This window comes from Phyllostomus hastatus, unplaced genomic scaffold, assembly GCF_019186645.2.
Source record: "Phyllostomus hastatus isolate PE091 unplaced genomic scaffold, TTU_PhHast_1.1 phas_contig_196, whole genome shotgun sequence".
Classification (NCBI taxonomy): Eukaryota; Metazoa; Chordata; class Mammalia; order Chiroptera; family Phyllostomidae; genus Phyllostomus; species Phyllostomus hastatus.
This window is the reverse complement of record NW_025333709.1, coordinates 7,960,261-7,987,296: the sequence shown is the minus strand read 5'-3', so window position 1 is coordinate 7,987,296 and position 27,036 is coordinate 7,960,261. Positions and strand designations below refer to the sequence as shown.

Genomic DNA, 27,036 nt, shown 5'->3' with positions numbered 1-27,036 from the left:
CATAGACTTAAGTTGGCCTCATTTTCTTTTTTAATATCAGTAAGCCTTTATGGAAAAAAATTGTACACACTTAATGTTTTGAGCACCTATATTTTGCAACATATGCCTATATAATTCATACATTATTCATTCATTCAGTCACTTATTCAACAAATATTTATTGAGCCCCTACCAGGTGCCAGGCACCGCGCCAGCCACCAGGGGGCACCACACGGAATAAAAGTCCCAGTCCCAACCCTCACAGACCTTCCATTCTCTTTCTAAATCCTCACAATATAATCTTAGGAGTTCTTTATTGTTATTCCCACTGTATATCATGGGGCCTGACCATTAGCTTTGCCAAAATCAGTTTCACAACTAATCAGTGAAGGAGGCCTGGGTCACACTAGCTTCTGTGTCCACCCTGTTCATAATTCTAGTACCATAGCTACCCATTCTCAATGAATGTAATCCAGAGGATGCAATTTAGGCATATGTTCCCAAAATTTCATGAAGAAAGTATAGATATCCAAAAAAGTATCATATTTCAATGATTGAAGTCAAAGGAAAAAAAGATGCTTGCCAGAGGAGACCTGGGAATTTGCTTGGCTTTAGAATGTGCCACTCAAGTCTTCTCTAACGCCATGAGCTAGAGCAGCTCTCTTCCCTTGTTGCCGTAACTTTCAGAAAGAAACACCCACAACTCTCTATGAATGGGGATGCTGAGCCCTTTGATGAAACTATTTGAACATAAGAGACAAAATATTTCTGAAAGAAGAAATGGTATATAATTAGGAACATAATTCTCTTCTTCTTCATCAAAAGTCATGAATAGCTTGGTAGACTAAGTGATTTTTTTAAGATTTTTATTTATTTTTATTTTTAGAGAGGGAAGGGAGGGAGATAGAGAGAGAGAGAAACATCAATGTGCGGTTGCTGGGGGTCATGGCCTGCAACCCAGGCATGTGCCCTGACTGGGAATCGAACCTGCAACACTTTGGTTCGCAGCCCACGCTCAATCCACTGAGCTACGCCAGCCAGGGCAGACTAAGTGATCTTTGACATGAGCCTGCAAGGAGGCTCGCCCCGTCATCCATCAGAAAATGATACAAGGCACTCGCGCCCAGTTTCTCCAGGGCCCGGGCTTATCTTCTCTCCACCAGAGTTGACTCGACAGGAGGGTTAGCAAAAAGGATGGTCTTACATGCCATTTTCAACTCATTTAGTAACCGCCTGGAAAAGGCTTCCGAAGGCTTCTCATTTACAAGGCAAAGATTGTACTCTTTCCCAATTAATAAGGGCTGCTATGAGTATAAAATAGTTACGACATAGAAAACAGTAACAATAGAAAAGAAGAACATGGAAACACTGAGTAATGCTCAATACATAATTACCATGAGTCCCTGTATTTTCATTAAGATGCTACCCATCCTTCAGGTGCAAAATATTTCTATTTCTAAACAGGCCTTTCTTGAAAAGGTCTTGCTTCCTTTGATTAATATACTAGCTGTGCATACTGAGTCCTTTTTCCAGGAATTTTGAAATTAATAGTATTCTTGAAATATCAGGGTCTAACCATGGAATCTGGGAACGACACACAGCTTGGGACTCCCTAATTTTTGCATTCACAGCTGATAGACCTGACACTTCCTCCTTTTATTTGAGCATTTCAAGGTCAAATAGTGCTGAGCTGCAATATAACACTTGACCAGTAGGTGCTGCTGTTACACACTGGCTCACTACGTTTCCACTTTGTCTCACACCTTGGAGGCCCCCTAGGGATCCCAGAACTCTCTGTTTGTTAGAAAGAAAAGGTAAACAAGAGAAAAAATGTTTTCCAAAATTTGGTAATACTACTAATCCTTTTAATTCAACTATGAAAGTGGTATTTGCAGCTCACTCCTAAACTGCATTAATAGATTACAGACATGTATATGAAATTAGAAATAACAATTACATGCAAATCATTTTCTTTAGATGCAAAGGAAAAGGGTTGTGCACATTTGATGCTAAAGCTCGGCCAACAGCCGTTTCCTTCTACTTGTTTTGAAAAGGGAAAAGAACTAGAAAAGATGTACGGAGTCTGCTCCTTTTCATTTACAAAAACAGCCGCGGAGGCCAGTGTCTGCGGGTTGCCCTGGACCTGATCCTCCTCCCATTTTCCGTATTGCAGCAGAACCCACAAGGCAACCGACCACGAAACGGAGAAAACGGAAAAACTCCACGAGCAGCACGTCCAACAGCAGCGCGGGGAACACCGCCAACACCACCGGGAGCAAGAAGAAAACGCCCGCCGCCAACCTGAGTCTGTCCAGTCAGGTACCTGTAAGTCTCGCTTTCCTTTTAGGCCCGAAATCCTTCCTTTGCCCGTCTGCCAATCCCAAGGGGCCCGCGTTCAAATCGCTTTTAGCTGAAATGCATTCTGGGCATCTGGGGGTGGGGGAGGGGAAGGCGGGGCTGGGGTTGGGACGGGAGGGAGGACCTCTGCCCGGAAACCTTCCCCTGCAAACTGGGCCTGGGAAAGGAGTGCGAGGAGTCCGGGCTGCAGTGGGACCTGGATTGACAAGCCGTCAGAGTCACAGGCAGGAGATGTGTCACTTAAGGTTCAATTAAAATGTCGCTGAGCAGCGTGCCTGCTGGCATACAAGGGGCTCTGGGCACCATCACCAGAGACCCTGTGCTCTGCTGGAAACCAGCTCCAGGCGCTCAGGCTTTGTACTGGCATTCCGCTGGGCGCCCCTGACGTGGGTGTCCCCAACATGGGTGTCCCCAGCATGGGCGTCCCCTCTCATTTTGAGACTTTGGTCATGAACACAGCCACCAACAGTGCAGCTTAGTGGATTTCAATTTACCTATTTCACCAGCTCAAGGTGGGGCCTGGGTGAGGGTGGAGGATCCGCCCCTAGTTTGGTCTCCACTCTCTTGACCCCGATACCCTTGCCTTTCATTTCTGGGTCTTGACAAGGGACATGGCCACTTGGCAGGGGCGTCATTGAACTCCAGCGCTGACAGCTGAGGGTCGCTCCCAAACAGTACAAACTGTCTAGGAACTTTCTTCATCTCCTATCATTTCTTCCCCAGTTCTGTCCCTTCTGCCTGATTCTTCCACATTCCTCAGCCTAGAATTAGATCATTTATCGCCTTTACATGTTTATGTTCCTTTAAGCATTGCTGTCCCTTTTCTGCACCACGGTTACGTGTGGTCCTCTGCCTTTGTCACGCCACCCCTCAGCAGGTGTGTGACTGTCTGTCATTGGAATCCCGACACATTCCTGGTGCCTCACGGATATCCTCCAGACACCATCCACGCCGTCAGACACGCGCCTGTTTCTCACTGCTCCCCTCGCCGGGCACAAGCTCCCCTGGGCCCTGTTCCTCGCTTCTCGTCCCCGCCTGGCCTGCTGTCCTCGCTCACCCCACGTTCCGAGTCTGCTCCGTCTCTCCCCGCGAGAGGGCAGACCTTTCTTTCACGGCGCTTCTCCCCTTCTGACCGTGTCTTCCAAACCTGTCCCTCGTCCATTCTCACTTACCTTCCTTCGCTCAGGTCTCTTTGACCAAAACCAGCCCCATCGGTACCTAAGAGCTGGCTGGGCCCCCGGGGCTCTGCCGTCCTCCTCAGACAAAGCGGGGTTTTCACTCGTTACAAGGAAAGGGGCTAGACAGTGGCCCGCCCGCAGGGCCGGTACCACTGTTTCACTTCAAGGCCACGAGGAACAATAGTCCTTAAGGAGTGCCAGAGTCACCTCTGGAGTCTGAACTGGGCTAGCACCCCTAGAGAGTCCAGGGAAAAAATATCAAAGGAGAAAAACAGAGTCTTTTTTTTTTTAAGGTACCGACAAGTTATTCCCACTCCAGTGAAAACTGGAAGATGCTTAGAGAAAAATGGCCTGGTAGAAATCAACCCAAAAAGTCCACATACATAGTCAGTGTTTATTGATTCATCTAATCCTGGAGATTTAGAAACTAACATTTGTTAGTTCCTGTAATAAATGAGAAAAGTGCATTCCAGAGAATTCTGGAACCGTGACATAGCTCCTTAAAGGCACAATGGCTGCAAGAATACAGATCAATTCCACAAATGATTTCTGAGCTCCTACTATGTGCCCCACACTAGGTATATGATGGGACTTGGGCCTTGGGCCTCTATGTGAAAGGATCTTTTATATATAGATCCTTTCAGTCAGCATCTAACCAAAGGTAGCAAAGAGGCTCCCTCTCTCCTTCCCGCTCAGTCTCCTGGTGTCAGCAGCTCACAGGGCACAAGACTGAGAAAGATTCTGAGGCAGGAACTGAGTTTGGTCGGCCATCCATTGGTGATGTCTGCCATGGGTGTAGAACAGCAGCACATGTGTGTTTTGACATACCTGCCCTGGTCAGAATCCTTTTAATTTTATTTTAAAGAGCATCTAGTTCATTCTGCCCCATCGTGCTCCTGTCCTCCAATCCAACAACTGGATCTTAGTGGGGCATACCAGTGTCCAGAGGATTTTTAACGAGTTGAAACCCTTTGGACTTTGCGAGAACAAGGCGTCTGCTGGAAAGTGAGGGCAGACATTCAGCACTGTCCCCACGCTGTGCAATGAATGATGTTTTAATTATGTAAGACTTACAGATGGTTAAAAGAGGGAGGGAAGGCAACCAGGTTAGGGAAATGTGCAAATTCTCATTGAATGCATGTTAACTGATAAGCATCAGCTCGTAGGAATCACATCTTGTAACCCTGTCTACCAAATTACCAACAATTTTATTGCTTAAATATCCTAGAAACGCGATCTACAGACACGGCTTCCTTGTCCAAGGGTGTGAACAGAGCCGGCGTGCCACCACGACCACAGCCGTGGTCCACGTGGCTGCCGTGGCAGTAGTGGGTGTGTCTGGCGAGGACTAGGGTTTAATCCTTGGATTCTGCTTCTCACTCCATGAGCAGGGGCTAGGAGCCATCCCGAACTGCAGCCTCAACCCTGGGAGGGATGGAGACCTGTGTCATTCAACAGCAGTGACCCCTTCTGGCCAATTTAAGGAGAAGCATTGAGGGGCCCTGAAAGGAGTCACTTCCAGTCCTCCTCAGAGGTTGGTGGTCCTTGCACGGGGGATTGATTAGTAAGCAGATGTGACATGGGCAAAAGCTGGTGGCACGTCCAGGCCTCCGGCGAGGAGCAGAGGTCTGCTTCGTGGGGAGCTGAGGGCAGCTGGACCAATATTGCCTCCTGGGGACACACAGATAGCGGAGATGGGAAGGAAATGCACTCTTGTTGAATGTCGGGGGGGGATGTTTAAAGATGTGGGGGGTGGGGAAATGATGCCAATATCTCCTAGTTCAAGGCCGCCCAGAACATGCACTGTGTCTCCGTTCACTTCACGTGAGGTTCATGGATCAGGTCTGCTTGAGCAAGAGAACCACAGTCTTAGTCTATAAAAGTTCAGAAGAGCCAGGGCGAGACATGTGCCTAATTGAATAAGTGGCCTCAAGGATCTCTGTGCGTATAAAGTCCATCGCGCACGTGTCTCTGTAGCTTGCCATTGGTTCCTCACACACACACACACACACACACACGTGCACACATGATGGCGTGTCTGGATAAGGCTATTTCTTTCAATCCGTGAGGCCCGTGCGGCATCTCCCTGAAGTGCAGACTGCTTAAAAATAGCTGTGCCTGGGCATCTTCTCCAGCTGTTCTCAGAACAAAGATCCACCAGACATATTGCAAGCCTACATCAGCCCCATCTAAAGTGATTCAAATCACTATTTTCAGAGGACCTTTCTTGAATGACTGTTATTTTCGGATACAGTGAAGGCATCTGGAGTGTTGGGAACTTTTCTCTCCACACCACGCTTACGTTGGCTTCTTGTTTTCCTCCTCTCTTTCCAGTTACGCTTCCCTCCTCACACCCTCCCCGCCTTTCTTGATAACCTCGGACTCACACTACTAAAGCGCACCCACGTGGTGGGTCCTAACGTCTTTCTCCTGCCCGGCGGCACCTTGTGCATGCGTTTTCCGAGCCCGTCGAAGCGCGCTGCACGTTCTCGTGAAAGGAAGTCGCCCCTCCTGTCATCCTCTGCTGAGCTTGCCCTGTTCTCTCCAGCTACCTTTTTCCCGATCCTAAGTGCCTTCTCCTAATTGCCTGTGACAAAGTGGCACTTTTTTAACCTGAACACCCCTGGTAGGTCCTACGGCAACTGCCCTGGCTAACCAGATAACCTTGGCGCGTCTAAAACCATGTCAGCTTTCTGGCCAATCACAGTCTCTGACTTTCAAGTCTCACCTTAAGAGTGCTCACAAGTCTCCTAACATGTCAGTACCGTGTCTGGCTCTTTACTGCATAATATGTATGTTCTTGGAAGCGCACATCTGATTATCCTGCCAGTACCTACATGGCTGCATGTACCCATTTCATATTTTAGGGATTTACTTCCTCTGGGACATGGCTCTTTAAAATCATTTTTTATCAGATCATAAGAGTGATTTGCAAAAAAAAAAGTTTGCAAACCTATCGATTATCTTCCCATAATTCTGGGGGAATCGACCCATCCATCAGACAAGGTTTTCTATTCTCAAATAATTCAAGTAGTAATGACGGGCTTTGTTTGGCTGGCACCCTTGGAATTCTAGATGGGATCTGGAGCACCTTCCGGACCTTTTCCTGGCCTGAGCAGAGAGGCACAGGCTGCCCAGGAGAGCCTCCTCTTGCTCCAGTGAAGAGAATTTTTGCCCCGTTGTCAAGGTGCTTCATGAGATGAGCCCGCCCCTCCCAGGGAATGCACCCTTCCATCGCAAAGGCCTCTGGCCCAGGCCCGCCCTGGCCGGCCTCGTGGGGGCTCAGGGCAGCTAGGCGCTCTTGTGGCATCACTGCACTTTTAAGTGGACTATTGCTCAGAGCTTGCCCAGCAGTCTCCACCTGACGGGTGTCCTGTCCCTTGCCCAGGTCGCCCACCCACCCCATAGGGTCCCCCGTGAACAGAGGCCGGAGCTGTGCCCCATGCGTGCATCCTCCTCCCCCATCCTCGTGCCTCTCGGCGACGGCCTCCTGGGCGGTCCCAGCGACAGTAGGTGGTTTCCTCGTTAGCACGGAAGGACAGTTTGTACTTAAAGGAGTGATTAGATGGATTCTTCTCGCACGCTTCCATTTCTGATGACTCCCGGCTTCATCAGTGTAATTGTAATTAGCGCTCTTCATCTTCCTTTTATGGCACCAGCTGGACAGACGGGTTCTCTTTACTGCCCGGATTGGTGGCGGGGCCGCCTGTGTGGGGATTAGGTGACAGCCACCATGAAATAACAGATGGTAAATTCAGGGCTTGTTGGCAATCAGCAGGTTTTTGCTAATGACTTAATTAGCTATGCAAATTGTCAAATCAGTGTGAACATTGTTTTTATCGAAAACTTTACCTAAATTAATTACCATAATTAAGTAGCAGAATGTCAAGGATATTGGCCGCATAAAAGGGCCTGACTGAGTAGAGAAAAAGGGAGATTCCGTCTTCAGTTACAATGGAGACCCCCCTCGGGGCAGAGAAAATGCCGTTTGGAAGGGGTGGCGTGGAGATTCCAGCACCCCACCCTCCCCTCGCGCGCTGCTAGTTTCCAAAGGCCCCAAGTAGCAGTGGTGGATTTTCGGGGGTATTGAGACGCACCCCGCAGAAGGTTCCACCGCCCTCTCTAACATCCCCAGTGTCAGCAAGTGAAAAGCGTGGATTTTTTTAATTTTGAAAAATCCATTTTTTTATTTCTGCAGATTGCTAGCATTGCTCGTTCTCCGGTGTCAGGCTGCGCACTAAGGACATAAACTCGCGTGGTTGTTGCACGCCAGGAGGCGATGTTTATTTCCTGTAGAAATCAGATATGCACCTCGGCCCCCCGACACTGAGACTTGACCCCGGTGTACAGTACTCGAGTGTGTCTGTCCTAGGTCCCCCAGCTCCTCCCACTAGTGTTTTAAGCTGAGCTTCTCTCTCCCAAGGTTTCCCTGTAATAATGTCAGCTGCTGTTCACAGGATGTGATGGTGGTAGGAGAGCCAACTCTGATGGGAGGTGAGTTTGGGGACGAGGACGAAAGGCTAATCACTAGATTAGAAAACACGCAATATGATGCGGCCAACGGCATGGACGACGAGGAAGACTTCAACAATTCACCCGCCCTGGGAAACAGCAGCCCGTGGAACAGTAAACCTCCCGGCACTCAAGAGACCAAATCAGAAAACCCCCCGCCCCAGGCGTCCCAGTAAGGTTGACCGGCACCACCGGAACCCTCTGTCAATAGGCCTGTGGGTTACACTCACCATTTCAGATCCCTACTTACAGGAGAGGAAGGAGGAGGCCTAAAAACTTTTTCACGCAAACACCTATTTCTAAACCACAATGATCTGAGTTCCTTTCTTTCACTTTTTTTTTTTTTTTTTTTTACATTGAGAGGATCATTCCAAACACACTTCCGTGACCCTTCTTCCCTGGAGGCCTTCACAGGTAACGCAGATACTGGCACTGATCGTAACTAAAACCAGAGCAGACGCTCCCGCTTCTCCTAGCACCGCGTGAACACGCGTTCGTTAGTTTGCTCCTCCCTGCATCCGACGAAGCCTGGGTCCTGGATAAGCCCTCAGTGCTCAGGAGCTCATTGGATGCCGAACCTGACGACAGACGACGACTTTTTCATATTGTAAAATATTTTCTGCTTTTTGACTTGCATCTGAGAGTTTCTTGTTTCAGTAAAAAAAGAAAAGAAAAAAAAATCCGCTTTTGGAAAGTAATGTAAGTGTACCTTTGTTCCCTTCACCTTTTCTCTCATTGGGTAACAGCTAAGAGGGCCCAGCGGGGGAATTTATGAGCGAGCGAATGTCAACCGGTTCTCCAGCCCGAGGTGGTTCCGTTGAGCCTTCGTGCTGAAACAAGAAATGTCTTTTTTGCCATCAAAGACACCAAGGCAGATTTTTATGTAAGAAGGACACGTGGCCCCTTGAGAATTTATGCATTGCGAAAATTGCTGTGGATCCAAATGTTTCCAAGCCATGAATCCATTACTTTCGTGGGCAGTTTAATAAATCTGAAACTCTTTTGTGTTTTTTATTGTATCTGAGTTGACCATTGTTTCTTTTCATCATATATTTCTTGTATAATATTTTGTAAAGCCCTCGCCTGGTTCTTTTACGGGGATTTTTTCTTGGTGGGCAATACCAGTGTATTTATGTGAAACTTTATAAGAGAACTAATTTTTCCATTTGCATATTAATATGTTCCTCCACACATGTAAAGACACAGCGGCTCCGTGTGTTATAAAACAGCTGTATTTTATGTATGCTTTACTGATAAGTGTGCCAATAATAAACTGTGTTAACGACCCAAACAGTGAGTCTGGCTATTTCTGAGCACAGGCAGTGAAATCTGCCCACAATGAAGAGAAGTATTGAGCTTGAGTTTATTGCCCAAATTCCACATGGAGTGGAATTATCAATCCTGGACCCTCTTTGACAGAGTATGGCTTCTCTGCCCGCACACTGAACTGGACTCGGGCAGACACAGGGGTGCCTCCTCTGTGCAGGGCACTGTGCTGGCCAAGGACATGACGAGGACAAAGGAGGGACTGGCCTGTGTCCCTGGAGGTGGCTGAGTGGAAGGGCAGCGGCTTCCACACGCCGCGTACTTACTCTGCACCAAAAACTCTGTTTCAGCCAATCCTCACAACGCTACTAAGGAGGCATTAATATCCCCGTATCTTACAAAATCAATGCCTCGCTTGCCGATTTTTCTAAAAGATTTGCTCTACAGAGAACATGGAAAATTCACTTGAGGTCTTCTTTGTGTCAAGAACTTTCTTCCTGGTCTTCTGCTTTGTACCGATACGGAAGACGAGAGAGAAAACCTGTTAGCATGTTTTGAGTGTGTATTGAGTGCCAAGCAGTTTTAATTTGGCATCTCAGCAGATCCTGGAAAGGGGGGTTGGAAAAAGAGAGGCGAAGGGAGGACCTGCGTCTTGGGCTGGGATTCCCACAAGCGGGGCCCGAGACCACAATTCCAGGACGCAAGGGTTACCGAGGGTGGGTTCTTTGGAGAACAACATAAAACCTTTAAGGGGATGGAGGGAGCAGAATAAGGAAGAGGAAGGAGCCTAGGAAAACTGTGGACTCAGCTAGTCCGCTGCCTGGGCCTGGGCCGTGGGGGCGGGGCTCAAGGCACAGACCTCACTGCAAAGTTATCCCGCCCTGAGCTCGCCACCAGACTTGTGAGTCCGTGCCAGTCAGTCCCTGGCTGGGGGCCCCCCCCCCAGCTGTGCAGGGGATTGTAACCTTCAGAGCAATATGCCAGCCATCGCCCTCAGGCATTTCTGCAGTGAGGAGGCCAACAAGAAGGCGACAGTCATAGCATCTTGGCTTGGGAGTGCTGGTCTCCAAGAGGGCAGCTGGGCAGGACACAGGCTACCCCCGCAAGTGACTTGCCCTGTCTCATAGCTCATGGGTGACACCGTTGGGGTTGTAATGGATCTCCCCAATAAGACCTGGGTTCTTTCTAGAACATCGCACTGCTCCCTTAGACTATTAACATTGTAAGGAGCACGTGTAGTATAATAGCAACAGCGCCAAAGGAAATATAGGGTAACAGCTGCACCCTGCCTCCCGACTGCTAAGAGAACTTCCAGTTCACCCCCAACCCCACCTCCCCATTTTAGGTTTTCTTGTATCGATCCTTTACAGTCACCAATATGCAGCCATTATCGATGATGCCAAGGACAATTTGTTTGACACCTATCCCGGTTACCAATTCTTACACAGCAAATCCCCCCCAAATTTAGAGACTTGGGCGGCCCATTGGTTATCAGTTACCTTTCTGAGAGCGCCCTGGCCTCTGCCAGATGGTCTGCCCTTAGGGGCTCCGGTGCTGGCTGGCGCTGCAGTTGTCAGAGGCTTGACTGGGCTGGACATCCAGGACGGTGGTGCACTCACATCGCTGGCTACGGGGTAGGCGCTCAGCGGGGGCTACTGGGCACAGTGCCTTCTCCCTGGGGTCCTCGCCAAACGAGAGGTGGGTTCTGGGAGGGCTGTTCCAAGAGCCAGCATCCCCGGAGAGGAGAAACCTAAGCTGCCAGTGCCTGGAACTGAGGCAGCGTCTCCGCGCTGTCCATCAAAGCAGCCCAGGTTCAAGGCCTGGAGGCCCGGGCTCCCTCCTTGGGCGACAAGTGGCTTGTGACTACAGTGGCGGGAGGAATGGGTGGTGGCCGTCTTTGGAAACAACCATCTACCAAATCCAACAAAGTCCACAACCTGGTCCTCACTTCCCTGCACTTGTTGCCCTTTGGACCTGTTTCTCCATCTGCCTCGACGACTCCCAATTTTCTAAACACACCAAGTGCTCCTGGCCCGTGTGTCTCTGCATGTGTTTTCCCCGCTTGGAACGCTGGCCCCACCTTCTTACATAAGCAAAGCTCTTGGGCTCTGAGAGCCCTCCTCCCTCCTCACATCCCCGGGCGTGCCTCCCCCGCTCAGTCTGCCCTCCGGGGCCCGCGGGCACTTTGCCCTTGCTTCTGCCTTAGCATGGTCCTTACCAGTTACTGTTGAACACCCCTCACTGTCCGCTAGACTGTTCTCAGTCTGAGCAGTGTAATCATTCCCACTGAATCCTCTCTGTCTCAGCTCTTTGAGACACGTTGGGAGAATAGAGCGAAAACGCCCCAATAAGAAATCATAAACCCGCTGTTTACCACTCATCGTGCTGTTACACCTCAAGCAGTCTGTGATGCTGTGGCCCAGTGCAGGGTGACGTTTATCCCTGTGGGTAAATAACAAGGTGAGTGGTGCATGTAGAGAAGGATGTGTTCAGGTTTCTCGCAGGACACATTCAGCTCTAAACAAACATTTTACCAGGCGCTGGGCTGAGTCTAACCACAATTAGAGAAGCCCCAAGAGATGCGTCAGGCCCAGGATAATCCTAGGGCAACCGTTTATGAAGCGTACACTGCGTGTCCGTCCCTTGCCGGGTGCTTTGCCTGGGTGGGCTCACACTGGGAACCCAAGGGTGGTGCATGAGTTGGGTTTGACTTTGTGACATTCAAAATCCCAGCCGACTATGGCAACGGATATTTCGTTTTCTCACTCATGGGACTGTAGGTGGCCTGGGGCAACTGTGGTTCAGGGCTAACCCGTGGGTCTCTTCCTGGGACAGCGGCTCTCCTGGGCACGCTCCCCTCTCGGCAGGGGAAGGGGCGATGAGAGGCCAAGTCACACGTGCACACCCGGTCCTGGCGCCTGCATTGGCCGGAGCAAGTCTCGAGGACAAGCCCCACATCAGTGGGTGAGAAATGCAAACCCCGGGGACCCCACCCTACCACGGTGGCCTACACAGCATTGGCTGAAAAACTTCGGATGGTTGGCCAGCATTTAAAAACTGACGCATTTCCTGTAAAAACTTCAAAATTTCTTTCTTGTCTTACAAACAAATCATATGTCTAAATCCCTTGAGGGTGGCCATTGGTTGGCACAGAGTCATGTCTCCCCTGCTTGGATGTTCTCCAGCTTGTCACATTCAACCCACTCCACTCACTTGACTTGTCTGTCTTCTGCCCGCTGCTGTGTCCATTACACAGTTGCTCTCTGTCCGTAAAACCGCATTTGGAAGTGGGAATTATGGGCCCCATTTTACAGATGTGAAGACCAATGCTCAAGCAAGTTCATTGCCACTATTTGTCACATAGCTAATAAGTGGTGAGGTGGGCTATGAACCTGGTCCTCAGAGCCAAAGGCTATGCTCCTTTTACCAAACTACGCTGGTGTAATAAGGGTCACAATAGTGGTTATTGTCTATGGACGATACCGACTCTTTGCAGTATCCCAGTGGGCAAGGTAAGGTTGTCATCCCTGTCCCTCACATTGCAGATGGGACTCAGAGCAGTTAAACAGTTTACCCAAGGTCACAGAGCCCACAAATGACAACATCATGTCACCTCGACCCTGAATCACTTTCTGAGACTCACTGCCAGGTGCAGAGTCCGCAGGTCGGGTGTTCAGAGGTGTTCTCTGTCCGGCATCCACCTCTCTGCCACTCACTATGTATCGTCAGAGGCTGTCCCAGAGTATTTCGGAGATCAAGACCTACCACCTACCTGGTCATGGAATGACGCAGAAAGACCCCCTCTAGGACCATGAAATCTCAGGGGCATTGGACAAAGGATTTCTAAATAAGTGGCCCAGTCCCTGCAGAAATTCTTTCTCTCTCCATTTCTCTTTACCCTTGAGGTGGGCATTAATGCAACAGAATAACACAGCCCACACTGGTATCACAAGGGGTGGAGTGTGGTGGGAACAAGGCCAACAAGATCTCCATTTCCTTAAAGCAGCATTGGCAGCGTGCTTGGGACATTCATTTTATACACCTTCCTGTCTTCCATAGAAAAAGAACAATTACTAGTCTTTCCCCTGATTTTTAAATAGCACATGCTTATCATGGATCATTTCAACAAACAGGAACAAGAGGAAAACAAACTCCACTACCCTGGTATAACCATCGCTAATACTCTGATACATATCCCCCCCATATTTCCTCGTGGCTCATGTACATTACAGCATTGGTAATATACAGACCAGACAATTACATACCCTGCCCCTTGCCTGTAATGTATCAAACCGCTTTGTTAAGTATTCTTTAAAAACATGATTTTAACTTCCATATAATGATCCACTAATGGAATATACCGTAATCTATTAAGCCATTGATTTATGGCTGGTCAACTCCCCTTTTTTACACCCCATTAGAATTTTATAATCATTAATACGCTGGTCAAAGGTTGATACGAGTGTGCTAAATCAAAATTCACTTTTTGGGAATTTGCCACAGGCCCAGCACCACACTGAACTTGGAAAGGGATTTCTGCACCCAGTCTTCCCTTTGGCGTGTTTGCAATGCACTTGGGAAAGAGAACAAATGAATAAAATGGTATCCAAGCATCATGTAAGGCTAAATACATTCCAAGTGTGAATGAAGCATAGGGAATAAAAACTCCAGGTGTCTAAAGGTATGGAACTCCTATTGGTGCTTTGCACCTCATTTAATCTCCGCGGCAACCAGGAGAGGCACACGTTTTGTATATGAAGCTCAGAGAGGTGGAATATAACATGCCCAGAGTCACAGGGAACACAGCAAGGTCAAGTTGGAATCAGCACACTACCCCAAAGCCTGTTCTTTCTCTGGTTAGCCACAGGAAATCCCTGGGGGATGGCAAATGCTGTGATGGCGTGTTGGCAGGAAGGACTTCACGGCAGAGAGCGAGACGGGGCAGCACATGGACACACGTGCACATGTTCAAGTGTCTGGTGGTAGCCTCTCAGGATTTGCCCTCTAGCCACATGTCCTTTTAGCCGTCACTACTGTCCAGATGATGTCTCCGGTCAACGGGAATACTGGACAGTTTGGGTTGTGAATAGCACTTACGACATCAGTACTGCTGGTGTTTGTATAAAGGTATTTCTGCACTTGAAGCCACTGAGCTGGAAATGGTTATTAAAACTATAGATTAAGGGACTGGCGAAGCGTTCTCTATGGCCCTGCCCAGCCCTGATTTTTTGTCTTGGTTTCTACTCATCCCAGAACTTCTCCCTCCTGAAGAAAACCGCTCTCATTTTCCAAGGGCCTCCCAGGGATCTCTGGGAAGTGTTTATTCCTGAGTTAAGCAAATGTGCTCAGGAGAAAGTCCTTCTTTGTATCTCTTCAGAGCCGACATGCTGTATCTGGAGCTCTTTTCCAATAATAGACCATTCTCTCATTTTTAATGATTAACTTGTTAAAAGTAGTTATTTATTCTTCGGGGGGTTGAAGATCCTTCTGTTGAATTCTAACAAACATGTTATTGCTTCAAGGGAAATTTGCAAAAAATCACAAGTGAGTATGAAATTGCCTTAACTTCTGTGTCCTAGCAGAAGTCCTCTGTCACAAAAGTGAACACAAATTCTGCAGAAAGACGAAGTTTTGGAAGACCTGGGCACTGTCTGATGTGCTACTTTTGCTGGTTCTGACCAAGAGGGGCAGCTTGGGGCTTCGTGGGGAAAGCCGCCCAGGACCGGCTCACTGCCTGAGAAGAACGGGGTGAGCTGCTAGCAGCGCCTGACACTGGGGGCTCAGATCCCTTGCCCATGTGCTGTCTCTCCCCTAAATCGCCAGCATTTCAGAGGCAGAGACCTTTGGGTCCATCATGATTGTTTCCCCACAACAGGGTGACAGACTCCCATTTTCCTGAGACCGTCCCAGTTTTAACACCCAAGGTCCTTCATCCTGGGAAACTCCTCAGTCCCAGGCAAACCCGCCCACACATGTAGCCAGACAGACCTACCGGGGACCATGACAGCCACTACTGATTTATCGAGCATCTTTTACATTCTAGGCGCTTTGCACAAATGGCGCAGCCACACTGAGGGGAGGTGTTCATGCCATCCTATCATAGGCAGGGAAACCAAGGCAAAGAACATTAAAATGCCCAAAGACCTCCAGCTGACAAGCAACAGCTGAGATCCAGTCCTAGGGGTGGCTGGCTGCACAGCCTGTGATTTCTCTGCTATGCCCGTGGCTCTGAACGTTATTCAAGTGCAACAGGTGAAGCTGACTGAGAAGAACAATCAAGAGTCAGTGACCATGAGACAGCCAACAGTTCCTGAGGAACCTGGTGTGCAAACCAGGTACACGCCTGCCTCTCACACCATCACTCTGTTGTAGGAGAATTCCACTAGCTGACTGAAAACGTCACCGTGCGCTACTGACGTTGGCTAATTGGAAAGGATTCAGACAAACGACAGCAGGGACATACTGTGGGCAGCCGAGGATCATTCCATGAGACCGACGAAAACCTCCCTTCCCCTTGTAATGGAGGCTCATCATCCTGTCTTAATGACTCACGCATGGTTTTGCTCGGGCAGGAGAGCCATTAGAAACATCGGCGGCTGCTTTGCACCTTGGGCCTGTTACCTCTGCACCTACCGGGCATGCTTGGGTCACAAGGTAATAACACAAAAATGTTGAACAGAACTGTAGACAACGTAGTCTGCATCACTTACACATTTTAAATGTTCTCCTAAATAACTACTGGGTCAAAGGAAGTATAAAATTAATATGTGCACGCTATTTTGAAATAAAGAAGTTGAAAGCATTGCTCGTAAAAGCGATGGAATTTTTTCCCATTCTATTCTCCGGTTATTGCTGTGACTTCAGCACACCAGTGTCTTAATTGGACAATGTTATTGAATTCTTTCATTAATTTTAATAGTTTCTCATTCCATTCTCTTGTGCTTTGTCAAGTATGTCATCAATTTGTCTGTAAATACTGGTACTTTTCTCTCTGCCATTCCGAAAGATACGTCTTCTGTTTTCATTTCTTTGCTCTGTGCCCTGGCGAAAATTTAAACTATGTTAAATAGTGGTGGTGATAATAGGCACTGTTGTATTACTCCTGGTTTCAATAAAATCAATTCTAGTGTGCTTCTTCATTTACTACAATGTCCATTCTATAATATACACAGGAAACCATTTTCTGAGATGCCCTAATATTTTCTTGAATCAGTGAGGAGAGTTAGATTTTAACAGATGCCATTTTGTCAACTAAGGAGACTGTCAAGTGAACTTTCCTCATTCATGCTATAAATGAGATAGAGTCTGTTGGCTTAGTTCCTAAATTTCCTAGTTAAACACTACTTGGTCATGGTAAATTTTTCTCTCAATATGCTGTTACATTATACTTGCTGTTATTTCATTTATGCCGCAGACATCTGTGTTCAGAGGAGAACTAAGCTCTTGCCTTCCTGCTTTGTCTCCCTTTGTCCCGTTATGCCGTGGAACCGTGCTGTGCGCGTCGGATGAGCGTTAGTGTCCTGTCGTCTCTGGGTTCCGCAGTAGTTTACACAGTTAGGGTACAACCACGTGACCCCAGAGTGCTTCTGAAAGCTCTGTTACGATCTACATCACAGATGTGAGTTCATTTCAAATTGATAGAAAAATTCATTCATATATGTTGTTTTAGTATTTTCTATTTTGTTTTTCTTTTTTTTTTTATTCTAGAGATTGTTCTTCCATTGGTGTGCAAGTTCAGTTGTCTCCATCTTCCCGCCACCACTTCCCCTGCCCACCCACCCCACCTCCCACCCTCAGTCCCTCCCCTCTCTGCCTTTCTTCACGGAACTGTGCTTTGGAGGTTCATTGAGTTGAACCTTGACTTTTTAATTTCCATTCTTTGCTGCTTGATAGTGATGCAATTTGAAGCTATGTATTTCCTTCTAGTTATAATGTTTGAGGATCCCTGACATTTTTATAAGGATTAGTACACCCACCACGATTCTTCCCACCTTTTTTTATTCAACATTTTAAATGTGCGCATATGTTAAAATGAGGATAATTGGAAATTAGATGAACAACAGAAGTGAAAGAAAGTAGTTGGAAAGGGATCAGGCACCTAATAAAAAATACTGTAAAATAAGCTGTCATTCAAGCTCTGGCCAATCAAACACGGGGGTGCCCAGGTCCATCAAAGGCCGGCAGGATCCAGTCCTAGAAGGTGTTCATTCAGTGGCAGGTCCAGTGTTCCTGGAAGCCTGTGGCCATGTGTGCTCCGTGCTGTGTCTGTGCCTTTTACAATGAAACAGAAAGTGGGAGGTGTACCTATTAGAAAGAATATAGAATTATCATTTTTACAGTGGCTTTGCTGAGGTGTAATTCACATAGCATACAATATTTAAAGTATACAACTCTATGGTTTTTCAAACATTCATAGAACTGTACAACTGTAAATAGGGTCACTTTGGAATAAACTTTGGAATATTTTTATCATGCCCCTAAAACCCTGATATCCATCAGCAGTCACTTCCCTTTCACCCCGGTCGCCTCACCACCAGCCCTAGTAACTAGTAATCCGCTTCCTGTCTCTGTGGGCTTGCCTGTTCTGGACATCTCATATAAACTGGATCATGTAATATATGGCCTTTTGTCAATGTTTTTTCTTTCACTTAGCACAATGTTTACAGGGTTTATTCGTCCTGTACCACTGGCATACATATCAGTACACCATTCCTTTTGACTGCCAAATGATATTCTGTTTCATGGATACACGTATTATTAAGCCATGCATTAGTTGATGAGCATTTGGGTTGTTTTCACTTTCAGCTATTGTGAGCATGTTGCTATAACCATACTTGTTCAAATTTTTGTATAAATATATGTTTTAACTCCTTTTTGGTGTATACGTAGGAGAGGAATCAGTAGGTCATATGGTGACTTTGTGTTCTATCTTTGGAGAACTCCCAGACTGTTATCCAAAGTGACTTCACCATTTAACACTGCCCCTAGCAGTGTATGAGGATTTCCACTTTTCCACATCTTTGCAAACACTTGTTATTATCTATCTTTTTTATTATAGCCATCCTTGCAGGTATAAAGTGCTAACTTATGATTTTGATTTGCATTTCTCTGATAGCTAATAATATTGAGATATTTATGTGTTTATTGATCATTCATAGAAACAATTGTCTATTCCAAGACCACCAAGAGTGATACCTATGTTTTCTTCAAAGAGTTTTATAGTTTCAGCTCTTACATTTCAGATTAACTTTTGTGTGTGGTGTAATGTGGTGTAAGGTCTATGATTCATTTGGAATTAACTTCCTGTACGTGGAATCCAACTGCATTCCTCTGCATGTGCATATCCAGTTGTCCTGGCACCCTTCGTTAAAAAGACAATTTCTCCACATTGAAATATTATTGCATCCTTGTTGAAATCAGTTGGTCCTAGATGAGAGAGGTGTGTTCGTTTGTGTCAGGGACTCTGAGTTCTGTCCCACTGATTCGTGTGTCCCTCTTCCAGGCAGCACCGCCCTGTCTTGATTACTGTTACCTTGTCGCACAGTCAGAAATTAGAAAGCATGAGTTCCCCACCTTTGTCTTCCTCTTACACAGTTGTTTTGGCCATGCTAGGTCCTTTGTATTTAGAGAGGAATTTTAGAATCAGCTTGTCAATTTAAAAGAAAGAAAAAACATCTGGAATTTGAATGAGGGTTGTGCTGAATCTGTAGGTCAGTTTGGGGAGAATTGCCACCTTAACAATTTCAGTAGTATCATTTTCTGCTGGTGAAAACCTAGGACAATCAACTGAGAACATTTTCAATGATCACTAAGTTGGGCTGGTACACTATGGACTAAAAATTAGTACCTTTCATATATGTCAAAAATAACCACAGAGAAATAGAATGAACAAAAGTAACATATAAAATACCCAAGGGTAATCTTAGGTAATCTTAGGTGTTTTAATTTTAGAAGTACAAAAAATGTATGGAAAAAAACCAAAACTCTATGAAGAGATAGAAAAAGAACACAGAGCAAGCGCTGGGATCTTTCGTACACAAGTCCCAGGGGCAAACCCGAGTTTAAGCCCCGACTCTGCCTCTAATCAGCTGGGTAATTTTTAGAAAGACACATAATTTCTCTAGGCCTCATTTGTCCAACGAGTCCCGTAACAGGACCCATCCCATAAGATTATTCTGAGAATTAAATGAGATCACATTTATGTAGCACTTCTGGAATATCAAAAGTATTCATTAAACACCAAGTACTATTATGATTATGTCTCCACAAAGGAGCAAATTCATCTCAAATTCACACAAATATTCCCTCAAAATCCCAAAACAATTCCTGTGACAAATACAATTCTAAATTTCCTTAAGAAATGTAATCAGGCACAATTGCTAACGTCTTTTGAAAAATAAGAGCAATTGGCAAGGAGAGTTTTTGCCTATTGAAATGCATTGTAAAGCATCAGAAATTCAAAAAATATTGTACTGAGGACAATTGACAGATTGTTGAACCAGAATAGATTGCTTAGAAACAAACTTGAGTGTGTTTAAGGATGTTGTTTTATGACATAAATGGCATCACAAATCCATAGGCGAAGAAATGTTATTTGATCAATGATGTTCACACAATTAGCTAACTATGGGAGGAAGATATAATCGTAAACACTGATCACTCACAAGAGAAAAAAAGCGAGCTGTACAGGGAGCCAGGCACTAACTGTGTAAAACAAAGCATATAATAAGAAAATGTAAATCTATTATATATCTGAGCTGAAATTCTTGGCTCACGTCCCAAGTATAAAAGCAATAGAGAAAAAAAATTTCATGAAAAAATTGTTTGACTTGATATCGTAAAAAATTAAAACTTCTTCATAACATGAACCATGAAAACCAAACAGAAATCATTAGTTAGGAAAATTAAGTATCATAAATCTAAAATCTATTAGGCAAATGGTTACCATTGTTATTAAAATAAGTGTGTATTGTAAAAACTGGCAAAACTAAAAAAAATAGCAAAAATACAATAAAATGTGTAACACTATGAATTATTAATAAATATATGAGAAATGTTCAACCCGCAACAGGTATTCCAAGATACAAGGTCTAACAACAGCCACCTACCTGTATCTTAGATGCCAGGTGCAGGCACCTGACTAGACTCCGACTCCCAGTTTTACAGACCGAGCAACTTCAGAGCCCTCCCCGCAGACCCCAAGCCTAACCCTGACTCTAACCCGGGTTCCTGTGCCGTGGCTGCATGCAGTCTGCGCATGCCCTCCCTCTCACTGTAACTGACACGAATTGTCTTCTAGTCTTGCAGCATCTATTCCCCTTTATTCTGGTAACAATGGTCTATTTCCTTTATTTCTCCATTGGGTGAAATATTAGCAGGGCTGCAAAGCAAGCTGTTACACTGTCCTGTAGCCAAGGATGTGGCTTGTGATCCAGACAGATCATTCATATTACTCCCAGGAAGTCTAGATAGGGGAGAAAGAAAGAAAGAATGTAATCTCAGATGCCAATGGGATCCACCAAGAACACGAAACAAGAGAAAAGGCCAGAACTCCCCTGCAGCTGCTTGAACTAGGGGGCTGAGGTCACAGCAGGACTGGCTTGACATGGGTCACCTCCATCATAAAAACACGGATAGCCCCTCATGTCCACTGAAGTAGGCGCAGCAGGACCCATTCCTAGGAGGAATTCATTAAGTTACAAAATCCAGTGTTCATGAAACCCAGTACTGCCTTATACCATGAATGCATTGTCTTTGGCTTTTCATGATTTTTACATTCAGGTGCTGCAGAAAATGTTTAGAGGGGTGGCCTCTCCCCTTCCACCTCTATTCTGCAACTGGACCTCGTAATTTGTTGTAAGAATTCAGATTTTTTTTCCTAACAATCTTTATTCTTGTTGTATTGTTCAGAGAGAAATGAATGATGGTCTATTTTGAGTATTAATCTTCAGCCGTTTCCATGGATACCCGACTCACTTAAAAATGAAACAAGGGGAAATAAGGGGCTCGGAGGCCGTGGAACCTACATTTGGTTCCTCAAGAATAAAAAATCCGAGGCTCGGGGAGGTGACGCTGTAAACCCCATCAGAGTGGGCGCCAAGTGGTTAAACAATGAAACTCCAGCTGGTATGTTTGGGAGAGAAGGAAACATGTTTAATCATTTTTGCAGCCAATGTAATAGCCTCTGAGTTTCTGCTCCAAGGAGGGATCCATGTTCAGATGAGACCACAATCAAAGGGTGGCTTTTACTGGCCGGAGGAGCGGAGTAGCAGCACGCCGCCCACCAGACTCCCAAGGCAGGTGTGGGGCCCAGGCAGAGACTGAGGCGGGCAGGGCCGTGGGCAGGCGCGGGGCACCCGTTCCAGGGAAAACGCCCTCCCAGAAATACTTTTCGAGTGCCTATATGTAAAATCTTATTTTTGAACAACAATATGCAGAGATTAAGACTTTGTACTGCCTTCACACATTACGTCAGTGATCAAGGAAAAGAACACGCCCCGGCCACTGACCCAGGACCAAAGTTACAGGGGACACATGGGTGGGGCCCAGCAGAACCTGAGTGACAAGTGAAGAGAAGTTAGGATCCGAACGAAAAAAGGCAGTTCCTTTATTCACAACTGGCCAAGTGATTTTATCAATTCTTTCTACAAAAAAAAAGTAGAAAAGTCATTATCAAAGTCCCTTTGCATTTTATGTACATTGTGCGGTGAATTGTCACACTTAAGTTGACCACTTTACCATTTGGAATCTGGGTTTCCTGATGGTTAAGGCAAAGGGGAATCCTGAATGATGAGTCGCATGTGTTGGAGTAGGGAGGATCTCAATCGGTAAGAGAAACCAACCACTTTCCTGACCAAGTTTTGGATCAGTTTGGAGTTGGATATGGGTTAAGCTATTTGGTTACCAAAATACCCCCTGGCTGCAGGCAATGCTGCTGATGAGAACGTGCTGATCTCTGAAGGCATGCAGCCCTCCCAAACGGAGTTAGAGAGACGCAGCCAGTTAGCCAGCCAGGCAGGAGGGTGAAATGAGATCAGGAACAGTAAGCTAGCAGATTTCTTTCTACCAGCAATGGAGCAAACATATCCCATTGCCTGCCATTCCAACATTGAGATTAAAAAGGATTAAAAAGAATGGAAAAGCCAATTTTCCTGGCACTGAGACTTGAATTCTTAATACCATGATCTAAACTTCCTTTTCAAAGCAGTGTACCCCTTCCAGGTCCTTCAAGATGAATGCCTTCATACTGATGACAACAAAAATGATCTTAGAGATTCATTCATAGGACCTGAATGGTCGCTCCACACACACACACAAAAGGAATATGTCTTTTAATACAGGACTGTGTTGGTTACAAAGGAATGAATTACTAATGGTGAAGTTTCTGAGGGCCATGGCATTGAGGAGGAGAGAGAGAAGAACAAGGAAAAAGCCTCAAAACCATGTTGTATTCTGCCATTCGAGTTCACCTATGAGACTGCAATTCTCCAGACATGTGAGATAAGGATAAGAATTTAACTAACCTTTACTGAGTGCGAATTCTTCATCAGGCTCCATCATAATTGCCCTTGCCATCTTATAAGAGCCGCCTGAGGCACTGACCCAGGAACGTAGCCCACGTGACAGCATCACAGCAGGAGATGCAGGCCATAGAACAGAACCGAGGTGAACTCCCCAAAGCCCAGGTTCTTTGTTACAGTCACCATGTAGGCGTCTAGAAAAGTTTTGAGGGCAATGTGTGTTGAACTTTTAAAATTTCAAATTCTCCCCAACAATCCCTTTCTCTGTAGACACCTTCCAACCGAATGCCGATAAACATGGAGACTGCTCTGAAGCCAAGTTATCTGTCCGGAAGTTGCTGAGCGTGTTTCGAGTCACCTTCAACTCAACAATGTATTTCCGAAAGTATTTTTGGAATTCTTACAATATGCAAGGCCTTGGGGAGAAAAAGTGTTGTTGTTTTTTTTAATTCTAGGAAAACACAATCTACTCAAGGGGTTGAAAGACAGCCATCCACAAGCCACCCCAACCTGCCCCCAGCAGAAGGCAACTAAAGTCTGTGATATTAGTGAACAGAGAACATGTACTTTGGGAAGAAAGGGGTGGGGGAGAAATATTTGTTCTACCTGGAGAAGAGAGGAGTTTTGAATTAAGCCCTATGTAAGGGCAGGCATTGACTAGAACCGAGGTTGTGGTTCCTCTTGAAATATAAGTGTGTGGTTAGTGAAGGGCAAGATTAATTTAGAAAAGAGGTGTTCGACCTCTGGGCTCACGCCACTTTCTCCTCCATACTCTGAAATCTAATCCTGCCCTGCCCTCAAGCTCTGTGCATACCCGTCAGTGAAGAGCCCAAGCCACCCACTGTCTTTTTCTGACTTCTCTGCAGTGACTGCCTGTAGGTGCTGGTCCCAGTTTCCAGTCACATCCAGCACACGGCTGGAGGCTGGATGGGAGGCCCACACTGGAGTTTCCCTAGGTCATGGACTCATCTCCAAGGCCACTGAGCTCCAAACTCATATCTGGTCAAATAGGGCAAATTTTTTTTGAAGTCCAAGGTCACACCCAAGTGACCTTCAAAAATGAAATTTTTTTGCAAGAAACTCAGGACAGCATAGAAAGCACCACTTTCACCTGGGTACCTCAAGTGCTCAGTACCTCAAGGGCTCAGTTCTTGGTTAACACCGCACCTCCCCCAGAAGCCCCCATGACACCCTAAGGCCAGCTGGGTTGCCCCATCCCTGTGCTTCCTGTGCACCTGGGGCTCACCTCCAACACAGAACTTTTATACTGCCTTGTGGTTGGGATTTTTTGGTTTGCTTGTTTGTCTTATTTTGTTTTTACTGTCTTCTTTCTCCACTGGTAGAGATTATGGTTTGTGATGGTAAAGATGGCTTTGTGGGTGCTCATAGGCTCAGTCCAGCACAGTGATTGTCCTACATTAGACATTCGAATGAATACATGAACGAAAGAATACATCGACCATACAGTGGTGTTCCAGCAACTCTGACAGTAGAATATGCAGTAGAGTTAACAGAGAATCAAAGAAGAAACTCATTATTGCGTCAGAAGGAAATCTTGAATGAACTACTTTGTCTTAATCATCTTGAATTTATATTTCCACAAAGACAGGAATTGGAAGGTCAGTGTCACCACCACTCAGCATGGAGCACCCCTGTTCGCTAGGGTTCTCCCAAGTCACTGGGACGTGGCTTGCCATCCCACTGTCAGTCTTTAGGGTCAGTCACCTCTGGCTTATGTTTAAATGCATTGCCCACAGCAGGAGCTGAGGCAGTAGACTGGCTTTCACTTTCAAATCACAAGTCTCAGCAGCTTATTCAAACGATAAATATCTAAAAGCACTTTCCTGAGTAAAGCCCAGTGAATGTAGGGTCTTGACAGAGTCTGCCATCAGCTTATTCCAACCGGACTCAGAAGTGGCTTCCAACCACCTGCACAGACTCAGGTGGCAGCAGGCACACAGGCACACACATACACACACAGAGGAGCTTGATGAGTTCCAAGCCTGTAGGGGCTGTAGAAGCTCCTTAAGGTGGAGTCTTCCATGGGCTCTAACAGAGATGGCTGGATGGAATGAACATCTAGGAAGGTAGGGCCCATGAGAGATTCGGGAGCCAAAGTCAGACAGTGTATTGGCAACTTCTTCCTGTAAACCATAGGATGCACTTCATTTTTCTTCAGAGAAAGCATTGGCTTGGACCACATTGTGGTCTGGGCCATAATTTGCAGAATTTTAAATTGCTAGTAATCATTCTGTGTTTGATTTGCATAAGCACACTTAAAGGGCTTTCCTTATTAAAAATTTTAAGATCAGCATTAGCATTTTAATTTCTGAAAGATTTATTGCAAGACGTATTACATGATTTCTCCCTTAGCAGTATACAAACTGTTGGGAATAGAAAACACTTATTTTTGAGATCCACCCCTTTGGATATGGACAACAGCAACAAAAACCTCAGCAAAGAGCCACCGTCCCTGAGCAGTTTCAAGACGCCCCCACCCTTCCCCAGGTGAAAGCCATCACTTGGCTCTGAGGCATTCTGGGAGAAGTGGTCCGTGGGCCTCCTTGTTTGGACTCTGATCAGCGGGGGCTCAGCTTGTGACCCAGGTAAACCTCACCCTCAGGTACAAATCACGCTGGGTATTTGCAGGTATTGGCAGTCCCGTAGAGGCAAGCAGGTAAGAAAGCTGCACGTGACTGACTAGGGACATTGTATGAGGCTGTCTTTTCAAGAAAGATTATCCAAGGCCTCCCCTCCTCCAGGATGCCCTCCTGGACTACAACTTTCAGTGGTCTTTCTCTGGGGAACTTCCATGTCTTTCTTACATGAAATTACATGTTCATTGAACCATAGCCAGAGCTGGAGAAGATCTCAGGACTTCAAGACTGTGGTCCCAAGATCAGTGCCCACAAGGACCTGGAGATATACTTTGTTGGGATGCACAATGTTTTAGACAATATTTAATTAGCCAGCAGCATTTAGAACTAGAATAATTTCTCTTTAAAAAGACTAAACGTTTTGCTTCTATTTAAAACTGAATGGCTCTTCCCATGCCAGGTGCACTGGTCATTCAACGATAGGCTCTCTGCTCCAAGTCCATCCTTCCGTACTCTGGCCTGTGATGGCAGAGCAGGGACCCTGCAAGTGTTTCTCTGTGGCCAGCTGGTTCTCTGTTAGATTCCACCAATAGGAGGTGTTAGAAGTTCTGGAAGGCTGGAGGAGGAAGAAGGAGCACATACCTTCCTGGACCCTTCCTCTCCCTGTCCTGGACACCCCAACAACCGTTCCTTCCCCTGGCATGCAGGTGGTTCCAGCGTGTGGTTTACTTACACTGCCCCCCAACACCCGTGCAGCTGTGCCCTCGCCAAGGTGCAAGCACCCACCAGCCCACGTTCCCTCCTTGGAAGTTCATGTCCCGGCCTCCTTGGATCTCTGCTCCAAATTTCCAGGTTAGTGCCATCCAACAGATGCATAATGACAGCCACAAATGCAAGTCACGTATGTCATTGTACATTTTCTAGTAGCCACTTTTAAAAGAGATAAAAAGAAACAGGAAGGAAGGGTTAATTTTAGTAATAAGTTTTACTTTTCTCAACGTATCCAAATCTTATTTCGGCATGTAATCAACATAAAAAAATATTATTAATGAGACAAATTACATTCTTTTTAGCACACTGAGCCTTTGAGGTCCAGTATGTGTTTTACACTTGGAGCATTTCACAGCTCAGACTGGCTGCATTCCCAGTGCCCGAAAGTCAGCTGGAGGTAGTGGCTACCCTATTGGATGCTGCAGCTCCGGGTTCCAAGAAGCCCATTCCCTCTTCCCCCTGCTCCCCACCGCCAGCAGTGTGGCAGCTTCCTGTGCTGTTAGCTCAGCCCGTCTCAGGGTGCTCCATACGCCATGTCTGCCCGCCAGTCTCTGTGTAACCGTTCCTTGTCATTCCCCCACGTTAAAATGAGCGATGCATTTTAGTTTTCCTGATCCATCCTGACCTATACAGTACTTGTACCAACAATCACCAAACAACAGCTGCCCCCGGTGGGTCCAGAGCTCGCTCTTTTCTTCCACGTCCTACCTCTCCCCAGTTCTGAGGCTAGGCAGCAGGTGGGTTGTTATTTATCACTTCATTGTTGGTAGAATTAAGAAGAAAAGGAGGTTGCCAATATTCTCTCTTCCATAAGTTGGCGATTGAAAGGAAGAATTGACTTTGCGCATCCAGAAA

General features: G+C 46.3%; 1 protein-coding gene across 10 annotated transcripts in view; it reads left to right on the top strand.

Moving 5' to 3' along the window:
- The window catches only part of LDB2 (LIM domain binding 2), a 338,549-nt gene extending 329,240 nt beyond the window's left edge, over positions 1-9,309 (top strand). Inside the window, exons 7-9 of one of the 10 annotated variants that reach the window (XM_045834647.1) lie at positions 2,153-2,304; positions 4,907-5,049; positions 7,973-8,105. In XM_045834647.1, the coding sequence (XP_045690603.1) occupies positions 2,153-2,304; positions 4,907-5,011 (257 nt within the window). In that variant the 3' untranslated portion in view covers positions 5,012-5,049; positions 7,973-8,105. The other 9 variants (XM_045834648.1, XM_045834649.1, XM_045834646.1 and 6 more) reach the window with 9 other exon arrangements.
- Positions 9,310-27,036: the final 17,727 nt, after the last annotated feature.